The following is a 16,564-nucleotide window of genomic DNA, read 5'->3' on the forward strand; positions in this document are numbered from 1 at the left end:
ACTGTAAATCTACAGCAACAGCCTGTTTATACTTCATAAGCCAGCGAGATTTGCAGTTAAGATCTTAAATTGAGGACTGGTTTACTGCTACCTGTTTGCATAAATTAAACACATTGCGAAACCCTTAATAGACATTTATCAATTTACTATTTTTCTCAAATAAAAATCCTTCTTTCCAATTTTATGTTATACCAGCACAAGGTAGTCCATAATTGTGAAATGAAGGGAAGGAAAAATGTTCATGGTTTTCTTTCTTCTTTATTTTTGAACTGAAAATACTTTTTTAAAAAGCTGCTATGCACATTTGTATTCAATCCCCTCGACAATGACACCCATGAACAAAACTGTAACCAATTGCTTTCAGAGTCCACCTGTGTGTAATTTCACCTCATTATAATTAAAGCTGTTCTGTGAAGACCTCAAAGGTCAAAGGTCTAGAGAACACTAGTGAACATGTAACTCATGAAGACCAACGAACCAACCAGAAAGGTCAGGAATGATGTTGTGGAGAAGATTAAAGGGAGGCTAGTCTATAAAGTAGCTCTGTTTAATCCACCATCTGATAATGGAATATGAGTATGACACCTCTGTAAGCATACCAATACAAGCCCATCGACCTGAACTGACAGGATGGGAAAGGAGAGGAAATCATCGATATGCAACGCTGTCAAGAGGCTCATGTTGGGTCTGGAGGAACTGCAGAGATTCAAAGTTCAGGCAGACAAATCTGTTGATAGGAGAACCATTGGCTGCGACCCAAATCCATCTGGATTCCATGGAAGAGTGGAAAGAAAAAAAGCTATTGTTTAACAAAAGCCATTGGAAATTTGCAACAAGCCACTTAGAGGACCCAGTAAACATGTAAGAAGGTGATCTTGTCAGATGAGACTAAAACTAATTAAAACTAATCACACATCCTCCTGACCAAACAATCACTATCATAAAAAAACGCGGCAACAGGATCCTGTGTAGGCATGTTTTTCTTCAGCAAGGGATCAGGTAAACTGGTCAATACAGAAAAGACGGGGGATGGATCTAAATACCGGGTGGTATTAGAAGAAAACTTGGTCGAGGATGCTAGAAACTTGAAACTGGGTTGAAGGTTCACCTTCCAGCAGGACAATGACCCCAATATGTCAATGCATCATAAATATCAGAATGCCACATACATGCTTAAATATAATAATGAATCCATGGAAAGACTTGAAATCTAATGTTTAGAGATGTCCTCCATTTAATCTGACTGGGATTAAGCAATTTTTGCAAACAAAAATGAGCAAAATGTCATTCTATAATGTGCAAACCTAGTAGACTAGAGACATACAATAAACTGATGAAAACCTATGAAGGCCTCACTTTTCAGATTTCACAATAATGCACAACCGTGTGTTGATCTATCACACAAAATCTTGATTAAATACATTGAAATTGGTGAGTAAAACATAAAGTATGTGCTGCCCTCCTCCTCCAACCAATTAAAATGAAAACAAATCGAGAGATAAAATGCTGGGCAGTGTTGCACAAAGCACGCAAGATACTCTCACTTCCTCAAGAACAATCAGGGGACACCTAGTCAACATATGGGTGTACCAATTCCCAGATGACTGCTTACTCATAAAACAAAGAAAAAAAAATCAATTGAACTGAGAAACTTAAGATGTGGCACAAATAAAAATACCACTTGTCTGAGACACAAACAGCTTTTTCAACTAATCTCCTCCTATTAATTATTCTTAGCTAGATCCCTAAAACTGATGAAAAAAAACAAGAAGCTTGCAGGGGTTGGGACCCCCTTGCCCTGCTGGCACTGACCACCCCCTCCCTTCCCATGGACACTGTTCTGTGTGAATTTGGAACAAAGCCCTCTGGATAAATGGCAGGTTTAATGTAATCCCCATAAAATCCTGTTCATGCTGCTACTCTTTCTGTCCTTCTGCCTCTCCGTCGATTCTTTCACTCGCTTCTGCTCTCCCAGGGAGCACGTTAAATGGTTAACAGCAGGGCCAACCACAAGGTGCAAACCACAAAGAGATGGGGCTAAGTGCTGGGAGCGTGGGACTACCAACTCCACGTGTGTGTCTATCAAGAGAGATTAGCCCCATTTTACAGTGCTTTTCTACTGCTTTCTCAGTTTTTTTTTTTCTCCTTTAAAGTAAGTTTTTAATTTAGAGCTCAAGTTTAACCTACGCCACTCTCCTTGTTCGTTGAGCTTAGTGTTCGGAACAGACAGCATGCTACTGGGAATCCATTTTGTCAAGCTCACCTCATAAAAGAGGAATGAGATATCAGAATGGAGACGCATGTAAAGTGTGTGCGTAATGGAAAGTAAACAAAAGAGACAGGCAAAAAAAAAAAAAGCAACAAAAAACCCCCACAAAAACAAAACACGTATATGAGAAAGAAGAGACGCAGGAGTTGAGGCCCGGGATTCAAAACTTACAGAGTCTGAAGCCTTGGTTCTTTGGCTGTTGTTGTTGCTGCTGCTGTTGCTGCTGCTGCTGCTGCTGTTGCTGCTGCTGCTGCGAGTTGTCGCTGTATACAGTGGTAACATCTCCCTTCTCGCAGCTGTTGTAGCAGCGCCCGCCGCTGCACACTCTTCGGCAGAGCATAGGTGTGAAGACGATCTTAATCCGGTCGAGGTTGGAGGTGAGATTAGCCCCTGGAAGACACCAGCACATCTGCTTGAGAAGAAGCAGCGACAGGAGATGAAATGGGCTTAAGAAGAGCTCCATCTTTCCTCCACTTCAGCCTCACAGTGACACACTCTTCATCCAGGCGAACAGACGGTTTTTAAGAGCGTAAGGGTGTGTGCTGACGGTCAGCCAGTGGCACGCTACAGCCAAATGAGCAATGTGGCACAAGCCGGGGAAAGGGGCTGGAGGAGAGAACTGCTAGGTGATGGGCGAGGCTCCAGAGCACTTTATCTTTAGGAGAAGGTGTTGTGGATGTGTGTATGTGTCATGGAGACAAAGAGAGAGTAAGTGCATGTGGACATGGTGTAATGGTGGGAATATGCTCAACAGCCGCAGACCTGGCACAAAACAAGAAAAAGAACAGAAGCCAGATCTTCAGACAGCTGTTTGCACTGGATAACATATTTGAGAGTAAAAAGTAGAAATAATAAGGTCAAATTGTTTCTGCTGCAAGAAGCACCAGAGATCATTGCTTGTTATTACAGAGAGGTTAATGCAAAGATATACAATGAATGCAGCAATGATACAAAACATCTGCCAGAGTCCTGCAGACCACAGAAGCTAATGGGCTTATATTCCAGTTTATGAGAGTGTGTTTGTCTTATAAAAGTTGTCTGGAGACCAGTATAAGATGATTTTTAGCTCAATTTGCCCTAGCCTGTTCTAAACTTAGAAAACCAAATCTATTAAGAGCTGCCCGGTTGACAGTAACACTCTTCCCTGAGGACTCTGTAGCTGAGTGATGAAGACTATTTTAAGTCAGATATCTAAAATTAAATCAGAAGAAGCATTCTTAAAAAGATTTTTCTGTGAGATGTCTAGATGTTCAGGCGGCAAGACAGAGTAATATTCCTAATAGATAACAGGAAGGCTGAACATATTTCAGAAAAAATTGCTCTAATTTATCCTTTGGAGCTCTCAATCCGCGTCTCTAGGAATTCTGATGAATTTGGAAATGTTTGAAAGTTTTTGCAAATGTCACAGTTGAGGTAAGAATCTCCATTATCAAGGGAACACAATTGAGGCTGCTGTTTTATTAATGCAAACAGCTCCAATCACTCTAATAAATACATGAGCTGCAATAGACAGTTTAAAATGTTGACTCTGTAAACTTTTAGTTTTTCCTTCTAAAACATCTCTGTGTCTTACACATACATTGTGATGTTGCTTCTTTTTCTGGTAATTAATAACCCGGTAAAATAGGAAGACTAAAATGAAATATTCTTAGAACAGAAATGGTATAGAAATGATTAGTTTCTTGATCTTACCTGCTGGATGCAACACATTGTTGAACTGTCCATGCAAATGGCTGTCACTAGGAGACCTTTGACCATTAAGGGACGGGGTGTTGCTTTGTCTGCCCCTGTGGGAGTACCAGTTTCTGTTCTCACTGCCATGGCCGTTTGCAAAGCCATTGCCGTTGGGCAGAGCATTGGAGGTTATGGGCTCAGAGGACGATGGATAACGCTTCACGGTACGGGAGGTCCCGCTCTGCTGAGGCGAGGAGTACGCAGGTCCTCGTCTTGCTTGGGTTCTGGAGATCACATAATCAAAACAGAAAGAAAAAAAAATTCTGATTAACTTCCAACAAATAAACACAGTGAAGGAAGACACACCCATCAAAACGTATTGTATGTTGATCACTGTGAAATCAAATTAAATGAACTCTTGAGAGATGCTGCATAGGTCATAGCTTTGTCAAACTGATTTTATAGATGAGGTAAAACAAATTTAAGGCTCTTTTGTTTTAATGAATTTAATAACACCATAAAATTCTTTAAGCTCACAGGACATCTGCTGCAAAGAGCCCCACCAATCACTGAGACTCAGCTAGACAGTAACAACATTTCACAAGACTAGACAGTACACCGTAACAGGCAGCCAAAAGGGAAAAGAATTACTACTCCCACTTTGTCTGTGTATGTACTTGTACGTCTAAAAAGGTGTCTGGATTAGATCTTTCCATCACCCCCAGGGTATGCTTGTCTAGATTAGGAACTCCTGTGGCCACCTAAAGGGAAACGTCCTGAAACTTCCACTGGATGGGGAGGAAGTATTAAAGCAAGGGTCGATGAACTGAGTCAAACCATGCCCGAAAAGGGCATATTGTGTCCCAGTGAGCATTTGATTTTGGGTCAGTTGCACAACTTCGAAGATCGAGTTCATGTGACCTGAAAGGAGGAGGCAGACAGGCCTACCTGGAGTTTGGGATTGATTGTGGAATGCGGGGTTCCGCCCCACGCCAAAACATCTGGATCACAGTGATCTGCCCTGACAGACAGAGTGAGACAAAGACAAACCCTGCCGGACAGATCAGAGGAGCCGGTCCACAAAACACACCTGCGATCTTACAAGCTACTTAAGGTTGTAATCAAAGCCCAAGTGAGGATATAAGCCATTCATTACTTTATTACATGTGGTTATGAAGCCACAAATTACATATGTACACAGTGAAAATGTTCAATTGAGCAACAGACACGAAGCAATTGTCTGGCAATAAGCATATTGGACACAAATATCCACATGCCCACACACTTGCAAAAACAAAAGTAGACACACACACACATGCACACACACCCTGTCCCAGCTGTGCACAAGCCTGTGCAAGTCTCTCTTTTTTTAAAGAGAACATTCCTGTTGTTAATAAGGACAGGACACCAAATGAAAAGGGGGAAAAGGAGGCAAACATTTGATAATGGTCTGTCACGTCATCATTTCAAAAGACTCCGGGCAGCACACACAGCTGCCAGCTGCTCACCCAGATGCTGAGTCTAAAGGGTGGCTCCTACGCGTTTAGAATGACAAGGAAACAAGAGGCTCTGATGTTTATGGTGGTAAAAGGATAGACATATATACCAAACCCAGATACAGTTTCCAATCCAAGTTATGGTTGGCTCAGTTCCATTGCTAATGCTGACACCTGGCCTGCAAGCATCCTGCCTCGCTTCCTGGGCTTAGCCAGATGTTGCTCCTTCCGACGCAGACGCATTCAAATGGCAAAGTCACTTCCGCACAGCATGAGCTCATCATTGTCCACCCAGACTTTTGATCAGAAGGCAAGCAGGGGAAACGGGAGTAGGGATATAATGATGTTGTCCACCTACATATTTCATCATAAGGATTATCTAGCCCCTCAATGGTTCTGGGTTACTTAGATGGCATTTGGGAGTCCTGTGGTGAAATTGCAGACCGTGGTATGATGGAAAACATTATTTGTGGTGTCAAGTGGTACATGTACAGCTTTAAATAATCAAATGACTTTGCCAAAAAGAGCTACTATGGGTTCAGATGAGAAAAAATTAAGTCAATTTGAATTGGACAACCTAAGTCATAGTTACTTGGACAATCAACTAACTATGTTATTTTCAATTGTTATGAAAATGCTGTATATATCAAATAAGACTTCAAAGGCATTTGACTTTAAAGCCTTGAAATTGGGATATTGTCTCTTTAAGAAGCTTCTGCTCTTTCTGACTCGCTGCTACTGCTCTTCTGGAGGAGCTGAGTTGGGTGCTCTGTTTTTCACTTTTTGTGTCCTCAGTTGGTACAAAACGTCTCCTGATGTCTGCAGATCACATTAAATCAATTATGGCTTATTCCAAACAATTCTTCTACATTTATGTAATTAGCTTCAGCTGCAAATGTTTTTCTCTCGGTCCGGGCCAAAGAAAGGAGACCATTTTACTTGGGCTGCATTGTGATTATATGTCAAAATTAGAAAGTCCCTTCAACTTGAGATTCATTAGCTTGAAGTGACTGGTAAGATCGAGTGTCTCATCATAATAATGTTTTGAGAACTACATTGGTATACATAATTACTAAAACAGGCACTGGTTATGTGGAGAAAAGTGAGACTTGCACAATCACTGTGCATGGCTAGATTATTATAGTCAAAATTGTAAAAACTTTGATATACAGATAACTGTTTAAAAAAATCTATTTGAATGCTGCTAGAAATATGATGTTTCAAATCCCTTTTTTCTTTTTTTTTATCACAAATGACAATTTGCTACAGAGACTAATTCAAGGCAGATTCTGCACACCACTGAGCATCATGCAAGGTTTATGGGGTGGTATATGGCTAGTTTTTCAAGCTATTATTCTAAGAAAGCTTTTATTCTCAATAGAAAAACCTTCATATAAATCTTTACTTGTCTTAGGTAAAAAAAATTGCGTTATAGTTGAGTTTTCATCTGCGTTGCTCATGTTTACTCTTCATGTTTTTTTTTAACACATTTCTTGTCAAGTAAATTATTTTACCTATTACGTGCGACAAGCCTGAACACAATTAAAAATAAGTTGTAAAACTGATGATATATGTAAGAGGGGAGTCCCACATGTGGAGTGTTGCAGTTTTCCATATGCTGAAAGTATTAGTGCTGTGATCACATTTATTTCAAGCTTTATAACACTGGGTGGGAGATGTGAGAACATATCTAATGAGCTCAACCACAAACATGATCCCTGCAGCATGATCTAATTTGAAGCAATTTCCCTATTTTCCCTTTTCCTCAAGAAACTCGAAAGCCTCATAAAAGTCCAATAGCCACTCCCAACGGTTTTTTAGCTTCAGATTTCTCTTGAGGGCTTTAGTGTGCAGATAATTACTTTTATCTTCACAAGAATTTAAAGTTCACTTTAAGGAGAGGAACAATTTAGTCAGAAACTAATCATTAAAACAAGTTTTGCTTTAGTATTTTGTGAATATGGACCATGTTCTCCGGGAATATACCTCTAACTCAAGCTGGATGTTCAGTGAATAAAATTAAGATGTTGCGCTGAAAACGACAGACTTGCTGAGACACAGGCTTATTTTCTATATCTACACAAAAAATACTTTTGACTTGACATTTTACCTCTCCGTCCAACCTGTGGACAGGCCAGAACAAAATAGTGTCTTTTAATACATTCTCCTTTTATTGCAGCAGCTAAATCTATCATGAAAATATTTATAGAAATCCAATCTTTGACTTGAGTACTTTTCCAATTAGAAAAAAAAAAAAAAGAATGTTAGAACTTGTTTTTAACAAAATCACCCTTGGCCAACTCGGTGACGCCACTGATAATTTCTCTAAACTAAAAGTTACTCACGTGTTTTATATGTTTTTTGATGGTTGAATCGTAAAATAGTGAATCATGACTGAAAAGGGCAGTACCGTGTACTTTCCAGGCACATAGTGCAATTTTATAGCACTATCAAGTAACTATCTTACCTTCAGTTGCTGTGCAAATGCTATTACTATCAAATATGACTTAAAAGAAAATTGACTTTATAATTTAATGCCTTAAAATTGGGCCTCTGTTTCTTTAAAAACTCTAGCTCTTTCTGAAGTCATCACAACAATGCTCTTCTATCAACACTTTAACAAAGTTTTTACCAGCCTTGCACTGATAAGCAGTTCACATAATGAGCTCAGCTGATGGCCAGTTCCACCAGGTGTTTGCTAATTGATGCTGGCTAGTCTGAAGGAGCTCAGAGGGGAAGTGACGGATACTCTGCGAGGCTGCAACTCGGAGGAGGAACAGTGCGTCAAAGGCCTACCCAGGCTTTTGCACAGTTGAATGTTTTCCATATATAATGCCCCTTTAGTGTTCCTCTGAGGTCCTAACAAAATCTAACATTTCTATTTTCCTTCCCTCATTGGGAAACTCAACGGAACATGTCAATCAAGATAGATGTGAATTTATCTTCAATACTCTAAAAAGTAAGGTTTAAAAAAACGGCTACTTGCCAAGAGCTACTGATATTTGCAATCATAGCAATAGTTTAAAAGTTTAAATGAACTAAAACTGTGAAAAATAAAGCTGCACAAGCAGACAAAGGATGATAAGAACTGTAAAAGAAAAAAAAAAAAAAAAGACCCTCGCTGTTAGAAAACTGCAGTAAAGATTGGCATGCCTTGTTTCCAGTGAGCAGTGCCATTTGGTACACTTGTTTATGATCTACCATATTCCGGAAAGTGTTTCCAATTCCAGTGTTGAACCCCAACACCTTATGTGGAATCATACAGGTAGAAATAAGTACCATAATACTATGTCTTGTGTTTGTCGCGAGCCGTGACATTTTTCTCTCCCCCAATCAATGAACTGTGTTGTGTTACGCCCAGTAGCACCACTTTCACCAGAGTCTCATTGTCTGATGGACCAACAACTGAAAGGGGCCCAGGAATAGTGGAGTCTGAGTCAGTGACATGGACCATTTCTACTGTGAAAACAGACAAAATAGCTGACTGAATTGCACCAACCTGTGCAGTTCCAATCAGAAGTCTCCATAACAACAAACAGATGTTATCTAAATCCCAACCAATTGTTTTGGAGGCTTGCCAGAGCAAAAACAACCGGTTTTGCTCAACTTACCATTACACACATAAAAGTAAAGAACTGCCTCACACAAGTGAGCTTTAACTGCAACTGTTTGCTTTGGTCAGTTTTGACTAAGGCTGATTTTTTCTAGGACAAACACTCTAGTGTAAAACAAAGGAGATATGAAAAAGCACCTATTAATTTTTGTGGCTGTGATATATTGGGCCCGGATAGGCCCTAGGACTCCTACTGAAAAAATAAAACTGTGGAATATTTATTGCATAAGGAAGATTAAGTTCCATATAAGAAATCTTCCTACTGAGCATTTACATGTTCACATTTTTTTTTTCAAAATAATCAAATTCTGATAAATCTCAGGCCAAATGTTTGATCAAAGCATCAGCAATAGAAGCTTCCAAGTAAGACATAAGTTACTGGCACAAAACAACTCCCATTAATATTGTTCATTTCACATTTACATGTGGAAAAAGATCTCATCCCACCACAATGGAGAAAATTACAATCACAAAAAGCCATGGCCAAGAATCGACACTAAGCTGAAATTATAAAAAAAGCTTCCAAGAATTGCTAAAGTTTTACTTTGCATTTAGCTGGCAATCTTTGAACTCCTTTCTGCATTACAACACGCGAGTATTCATTCTCCAAAAATTCTGACAAGACAGCATGAACGGCAGTTCCAACTTCACATCACGTTGATCTAGATGAGTTGAAGAGGGGGACTTTTGAGGAGCACAAACAGCACACAGGCGAGAAGTGCAAAAACACAAGTCAGTATAAAAAGCTGGAAGATGGTCAAAAGGAATTTAAATCCTCTGATGTCTGTACTTCTGTTGATGCTGCACATAAACCCTGTTGATCTTAAGAGCTTTGAATTACACTGCCAAGCAAAATGCCAGGTGTACACTGAAGCTTCGGGGTTTTGGGTGAAATTTTGTAAGGCGTCCTCGTTTAACCGCCAATAAACCCCTGTAGAGGAGAGTTGGAAAGCACCAACTCCAATCGTTTAAGAGGTGTTCCTGTAAGCGTTCCACTGGGAAGCTAGTACTTCTCAGACAGACAGGGGAATTCTGGATTTATCAGATCAACCTCACATGCACACATAGTGACCCAGATCCTAAGGAACTGTTTACATCTTAAGCTGTCTCCTTAGCCCACTCTCCATGACGAGGCCAGAGCGGTGTTTATGTGGAGCATTGCTCAGAGACGTATGGACCACAGCTGATTCATTCACTAACAGTTCTGTCTCTGAGGTGCGTTTATGATTCTCAGTGTGCGTAAATCTCGCAAAGAAATAAAGCACTCTTGACATTTGATGTATTCCGAGCTGAGAACCTACTTCTGGGCTTAGAATACCTTAAAGCCTACAAAAACGGTCATTACAGCGATATTAAATGGTTTCTAACCAGCTCTTTCAGCACCTAAAGCCCAGCACAGTTCCAGCTATACAGAGCTCATTTTTCATTTGGATTTGTTTGAGAAAAGCAAAGTTTGAACAGCCATCCAAAGGTTTGGATTGTTTCTTTATAGTGGCTAAAGCCGAAAATAGACTAATATGACGTGGCTGGATGGAGCAATGTGGCTTCAAATGAGCTGTCTAAACAGAACTTTGTGACAGCAGGCAGGATTCTGGCGTAAAGCATCCCAGTCTGGGTCGCACTGTAACACCTGATAGCTCCCCAGCTTGTCACTTTATCCATCACAGTTTTCTTTGTGTTGGACTGGTCACAACCTCCAGAATGGCAAATGGAAAACTTTGAAGCACTGAAAGGTTTACAACCAATCAACATGACCATCATATAACTCTTTGATTCATTAGACCTACTTTTTTATTTTTAGTAAAATGCTTAAATGTTTCTTTATTGTCTCCCCAGCATAGAGCCAAAACTCTAAATTACAGAAGAACTGAACACATTAGGAGCAATTTAAGTCTTGCTTGTGGGTGCATAAATGATAGCAATCAAACACCAAATGCAAATTAAAGTTTGCACACATTTCTCTCTTTCAAAGAGAATGTTGCTTGCTACAAAGACTGTTTAAATTGGCATATCATCAGTCTAACTGTGGCGAACAGTAGAAATCTTAAAAAAAAAAAAAAAACCTTTGCATACAGCAGCAGAAACAATGAAAACCTTATGCTGCTCAATCACTGCAAACACAGGCAAGAATGAAGAGTCGAGATTTACGAATGCATTTGGGACGTAAACTTTTGTAGTCAGTGAGGGACCATCATGTGCAGGATACAAAGCAATTTGAATGCAATAATATTTTACTGTTCCAAAGATTTTAGGTATTTCCTACAAAGAGGAAGATCAACAGTTAAGAGGTTTGGATCCAGAGGGTTTATTGTGAAAGAACGAACCATATTTAAAAAAAAAAAAAAAAAAAAAAAAAAAAGAAACCTCTGAATTTATCAGGATAGACAACGTTAAACCAGGAAACGTGAAATCTGCAGAGGCAGTTTATCTATTACTCAAGATTTAATGTTCATGAATGACAAAAGAGATATTCCTCTGTAATAGTTTCAGCAACAGATGGAGCTCCAAGGTTCGCAGACAAGCAGGGGGAGTGCAGACTGCTGAAACTTTTCCCCACAGGCGTTATTCGAGAGCATGAACAAATGCATACACACTTGACTCTTGTTCATGTTATGCTATCCAAAGCCCAGTGGTGTTATGAATCTCTATGATGTCCAAGACATTAACAAAAGTGAAGTTTTTAAAAGTAAAAACATGCCAGACAGCACACACACTAAAAACCAAACATGTTTTATCTATACCTTGTTTGTTTTCCTTCTTGGTGGTACCAGTGTGACTACGTAAAGACTAATAAATCAGTTTTAGTAGAAATTAAAAAAAATTCTCCTGAAATAAATTTCGTATCACTGAATTAAAAAAGAGGTTCTGTGTATTTTTTTTAAATCAACATTAATTAAGCATCAATCCAAAATGAAACTTCAGCTTATGGCGGAAGTTTAACTGCTAATGTTACTTCTACTCTGAGTGTTTCATTATTGTGAGTATGAACATGGGCAGGAACATTAGCGGGCCGTCGGAGTGCAGTAGCAACACTTAATAATGAAGAACCTTGAGGTCGTATTTATATTGAGTAGTAATAGGGATAAATGCATCCCAAAGGCGGCTTCAGGCTTCAGGACGCATTACCTTGCGTACTTGTACTGCACATGCAATATTTCTTTTTTTATTTAGCCATTTGTCAATTATTAATATTATTAAAGATAAAGCCTAAAATTAGAATACATGTCATCTTCTGTCTGGGCGTTATCATGGCTGACTCAAATAAAACCCAGATATTTCATTTAGTCTTAGCAGCCAAAATTGTCAAGTATCTAAGATTACAGCTTAATCCAATCAACAAATTCAGTCTACTATGAATCACAACGCTTGGAAGCAATACAGGGCTGGGCCAGGGTTTTATTACACTTGAAGTGGTCACGAAAAAGGGTGAGGAACCACGTAGAATCTCCAAATGGAGACGAATGTGGCCGGGGCTGACTGTGGTGGAACCGGTAAAAACCACACCCGTGGAGAAGGGACTTTACAGGACTGACATGTTCCCACAGGTTGCTGCCAGGGTTATATTAGTTTTGGGGTTTTTCATTGTAGTTCAGTTTTATTTCATTGTGACTCTTTATTTATCTAGTTTTAGTTTGTTTTTGTAGAGTATGCTTGCTAGTTTTTATTAGTTAAATATTGCAAAATTTTTCTTAGTTGGAATAGTAATTCTAGTTTTATATATATATATATATATATATATATATATTGGATCATTAAATGTGCAGAAAAATTTGCAGAATGAACGTTTGGTGTCACCATTTTGGGGAAGTGCTGCCAGGAGGAGTATGGAGTACCATAATTTGCTCACAGCTGATGTAAACTGCTTGTATGTGGGTAGAAAAATCTATTTCACATCAATTTGAAAGGCCAATAAATACATTCATAAAAACAAAGGATATAATATAAATAATTTCAGTATGTTTTAGATTTATAAACACACTATATAGATTCAGTCATAGTTTTATTTTATTTTTTTTCCCATTAATTGCCATTTATTTATTTCAGTCAAATTTTTTTCTCAATTTCAGGTTTAAAATTGAGAAAACATTTGTAATTACAAATGGTAATTACAAGTTACCATTTGTAATTATTTATAAATGGTAATAAATAATTATCATTTATTTATTTCAATTAACAAAAATGTTTTCTCAATTTCAGGTTTCATTATTTTGTTAGTTTTAGTTAACTATACTATCTCTGGTTGCTGGTGGTCCTGGGTCCAGCTGCTTAAAGATTCCCTACTTTGGATTCAGAACCAGTTGTTACAAAGGAAATCATAGACATCTTGTAGGATTTTTACACCAAATTATAGAGCGGTATTCAATATAATGCAAGTAGGAACACGTCTCATATTACTCTTGACAAGTTGATCAGGTTCTTGACTCAGTCTTGACTTTGCCATTTTCTGAGTCTCAGAACTTGCTTTGGGACCCGTAGGCTTTTCCATGAGAAGTCATCACAACATCCAGCCTAAACCGCATTGCACATTCACAGATGAATATATTCCAGTTTGTGTTTTACCACAGTCTTGAAACAACAACAGAGAGACACATGAGAAGTAACCAATCTATCCTGGTACACAAAACTCTTGACTAGAAGTTGTTTTCATGTTCAAGGTTTCAAACATGTTACTCATTTATGGACTAATTCATGCTCACAGTCAACACATTCCTCAACATTTAAAGTGAACTGTTTATGAAGTAATTAGAGATTTTTTTTCTAAGTTTTTTTTATTTTTTTTACTGCTAGAACTGCAGAGACTAATTATGTGGTCTTTGAAGGATGCTTTGAAATTACTTAGTGGAAAGCCGTTCTTGTGAAAGAAAATTAAGATCTGAGGTTTCTGTTTACTATACCAACAGAAAAAGAAACTGAAGTTTTCAGTAAGTGAAAGAAGTCTCAGCAAGAAAAAAAAATATAAAGCATTTCACTCAGTCAGGGCACTCAACCATCTGTACCACCTGTGGTCAAATCCCAAAGTGGTCATTTCATTCCTCTGGCTCTATGCAGTGCGACCACATCCATAGATCATGCATTTCTGCCAATAAAACCCCCAAGACTGATCCAGAGCATGCACCGGTAACTATAATATCCAGTGGCAGGGAGACTTCAGCTATACTGTTGTGAGTTCCTCATGGCAACAAGATCATGCAACAGGATGGCAGTGGTAAAGTTTGTGTTTATTGAAAATTCAAAAATAACTCCACGGCAGCCACTGACACATTAAAGTCCTACCCTAAATTACAACTTTTTGTAAATGTGTAATCTCTGGCAGAGCTTTTCTCACCACTTGTTTTGCAGAAAAATCTGGCCACTTGAAGAAATCAAAGACATAACATACAAACCTAGTGTCACTTTTCTCAAATTATTTTAATTGGAATAAAACAAACTTTCCTTGTCATAGAAACAGTCATTAAACTATATAAACTGGACTCCACTGAAACAGGTTTTCCTTGTACATCTGGTCTTGTAAGGCCTAACATCAGAGAGCAATTAAGGTCAAGCCTTTGATAAAATCTCCAGTCATTACGACTTGTTTAATTGTGGGTCTTGGCAGAATATTCCCCCTTGTGAAAAACTGGGTGTGTTCAAGGGTTTATCGCACCGACGACATACACTGGACTAAATCATGTTCTCCCTGTCTGGATGTCTTACTCAGAGTTGGCTAGTAGCAGCTAAAGTATGGATGAAATAAATCACAGTGAATGGAAATGAAAAACAGAGAACGTTCTTTAAAAATCTACTAACCAACGACTGTTATTTGGATCTGGCAGAGTGATACGTAGACAAAACAGAAGATAATGTTTCCTTTAATTTCGAAGGTATTGCTTTCCTCACCAGCATGAAAACAGATTTGCAGTAAATTTAACCATCCAGAGCTTAGCAGACACAACATGATCAAAACACATGCCCAAACATTCTAGTCTATCAAAAGAACTGTAAAAAAAAACAGGCCATTTCTTATCTCTAAGGGATAAAATATACTGCCAATATGTCTATTTTCACCTAAGTATTTATAAAGTTTGGTTTTCAAAGTTGAAGGAACCCAGAAAGTTTCAATTCTGGATAGAAGCAGCACACTGTGGTAACTGCGGTTCAGGGGTTTGATTCAAAATGCCCGGAGACGTGGTTAGCAGAGAGGCCATTTAATATTCTCCGGTTTATTGTAGTTGCTCTGATCATTCACTTAGTGAAATGCCACAAGACAGGTCAGCAGGAAGAGCCATTACAAAGTGCTGACTGAGGCTATGTCTATTTGCTGGTCAGCGTCATGTGTCAGTCTGCTTTGACAGCAAGCCAAAAACAGCTTCCAACAAGAGAGTAGGTGGAGGGATTTCTTTTTTGAAGAGGGATAAAGCACTGATTTTTAAACTTTAGTAGAGTTTCACAAAGAACATAAGGCTCAGAGCGAAGGCACAGAGTAGGCTGATGCAAGGATAAGGAGTAAGAACAAAGTACACCACTGTAGTTGCTTTCAGAATGACGTGAACCTTGTGCTAAATACAGTCAAGACCAAGGAGATGTTCCTTCATTTCATGCAAGTGCAAATGCTGAAACCTAAATTTAAACATTTACACAGCTAAAATGTTAACTGATTATGTGGCCAAAGTTTAGGCTTGCACAGTCATTGCATTTTTGCAAAGATAAAGTAGATGATTTTGGTGTCACACTTATTGGCAAGTCGATGCAAATCTTTTCATAATGAACTAAGTATGCCAAAATTGCAATATGTAACATAAACTCTGCTAGAAAATATTTTTCAAGCACAGTTTGAAAATAAAGCAGTCGTTCATCACTGCGTTGAATTACAAACAGACCACAGAGCTTTTAAATTCTTCAATAGGGTGCCAGTATGTTAGATCTATTTCCTTCTCACTAAATATATTGCCATAAATCTTCACTTCCAGATCATAAAATTAAATTGCACTTTGCAATCTCTAAATTTTGTTTGGGGGCCCATTGTTTTATGTAATGTTGTAGGAATCTGACATTTAACATTATTTGTCAACGTTTTTTGTGAGTCCTCAACTGCCCTGTTATCTCTTTTCTGTCATTTTTTTAGCACATTGGAGAGGTAGGTATAAAACAATAAACTCAAGCTCAATTAAAAAGAAAAAGTTGTATGATTTTCAAAATGTGCTCTCTAAGGTGTGTTAAATATTGTGAATGTCTGTGATTGTGCTTTGTAAGAAGCTCTGCTGTCGGACCAGAAAATCAATTTCCCAAAAGGAGCATAAAAAAATTCTAAGTAAACTAAAAGTGGAAGAGATACTAAATTATTTATGCGTGTTCCTTAAGCTTGTGGGATGACTCCTTTTTCAAATGCACTCCTGAGTTCGTCCTCACAGGGAAACCTGCACTGAAAAACTAGAATGGACAAAATGGTCCCACACACAGCCATGCTTTGATTCATGTCAGCACCGTGCTTCATTCAAGAGTTTGATTAATGTCATATCCATCTGCCTTTGCACT

The 16,564-nt window shown here is 38.5% G+C and overlaps 1 protein-coding gene across 1 annotated transcript in view; it reads right to left on the reverse strand.

Moving 5' to 3' along the window:
* LOC106903680 (latent-transforming growth factor beta-binding protein 2) overlaps positions 1-16,564 on the reverse strand; it is a 108,283-nt gene that overhangs the window by 62,166 nt on the left and 29,553 nt on the right. Inside the window, exons 4-5 of the mRNA XM_014967655.2 lie at positions 3,962-4,227; positions 2,441-2,659 (exon numbers count right to left, since the gene is read on the reverse strand). Coding sequence (XP_014823141.2) covers positions 2,441-2,659; positions 3,962-4,227 — 485 coding nt within the window. The remainder of the gene's footprint in view (positions 1-2,440; positions 2,660-3,961; positions 4,228-16,564) is intronic.

The sequence above is a fragment of the Poecilia mexicana genome, unplaced genomic scaffold (assembly GCF_051168715.1).
Source record: "Poecilia mexicana isolate PSO_F unplaced genomic scaffold, ASM5116871v1 scaffold_22, whole genome shotgun sequence".
Taxonomy (NCBI): Eukaryota; Metazoa; Chordata; class Actinopteri; order Cyprinodontiformes; family Poeciliidae; genus Poecilia; species Poecilia mexicana.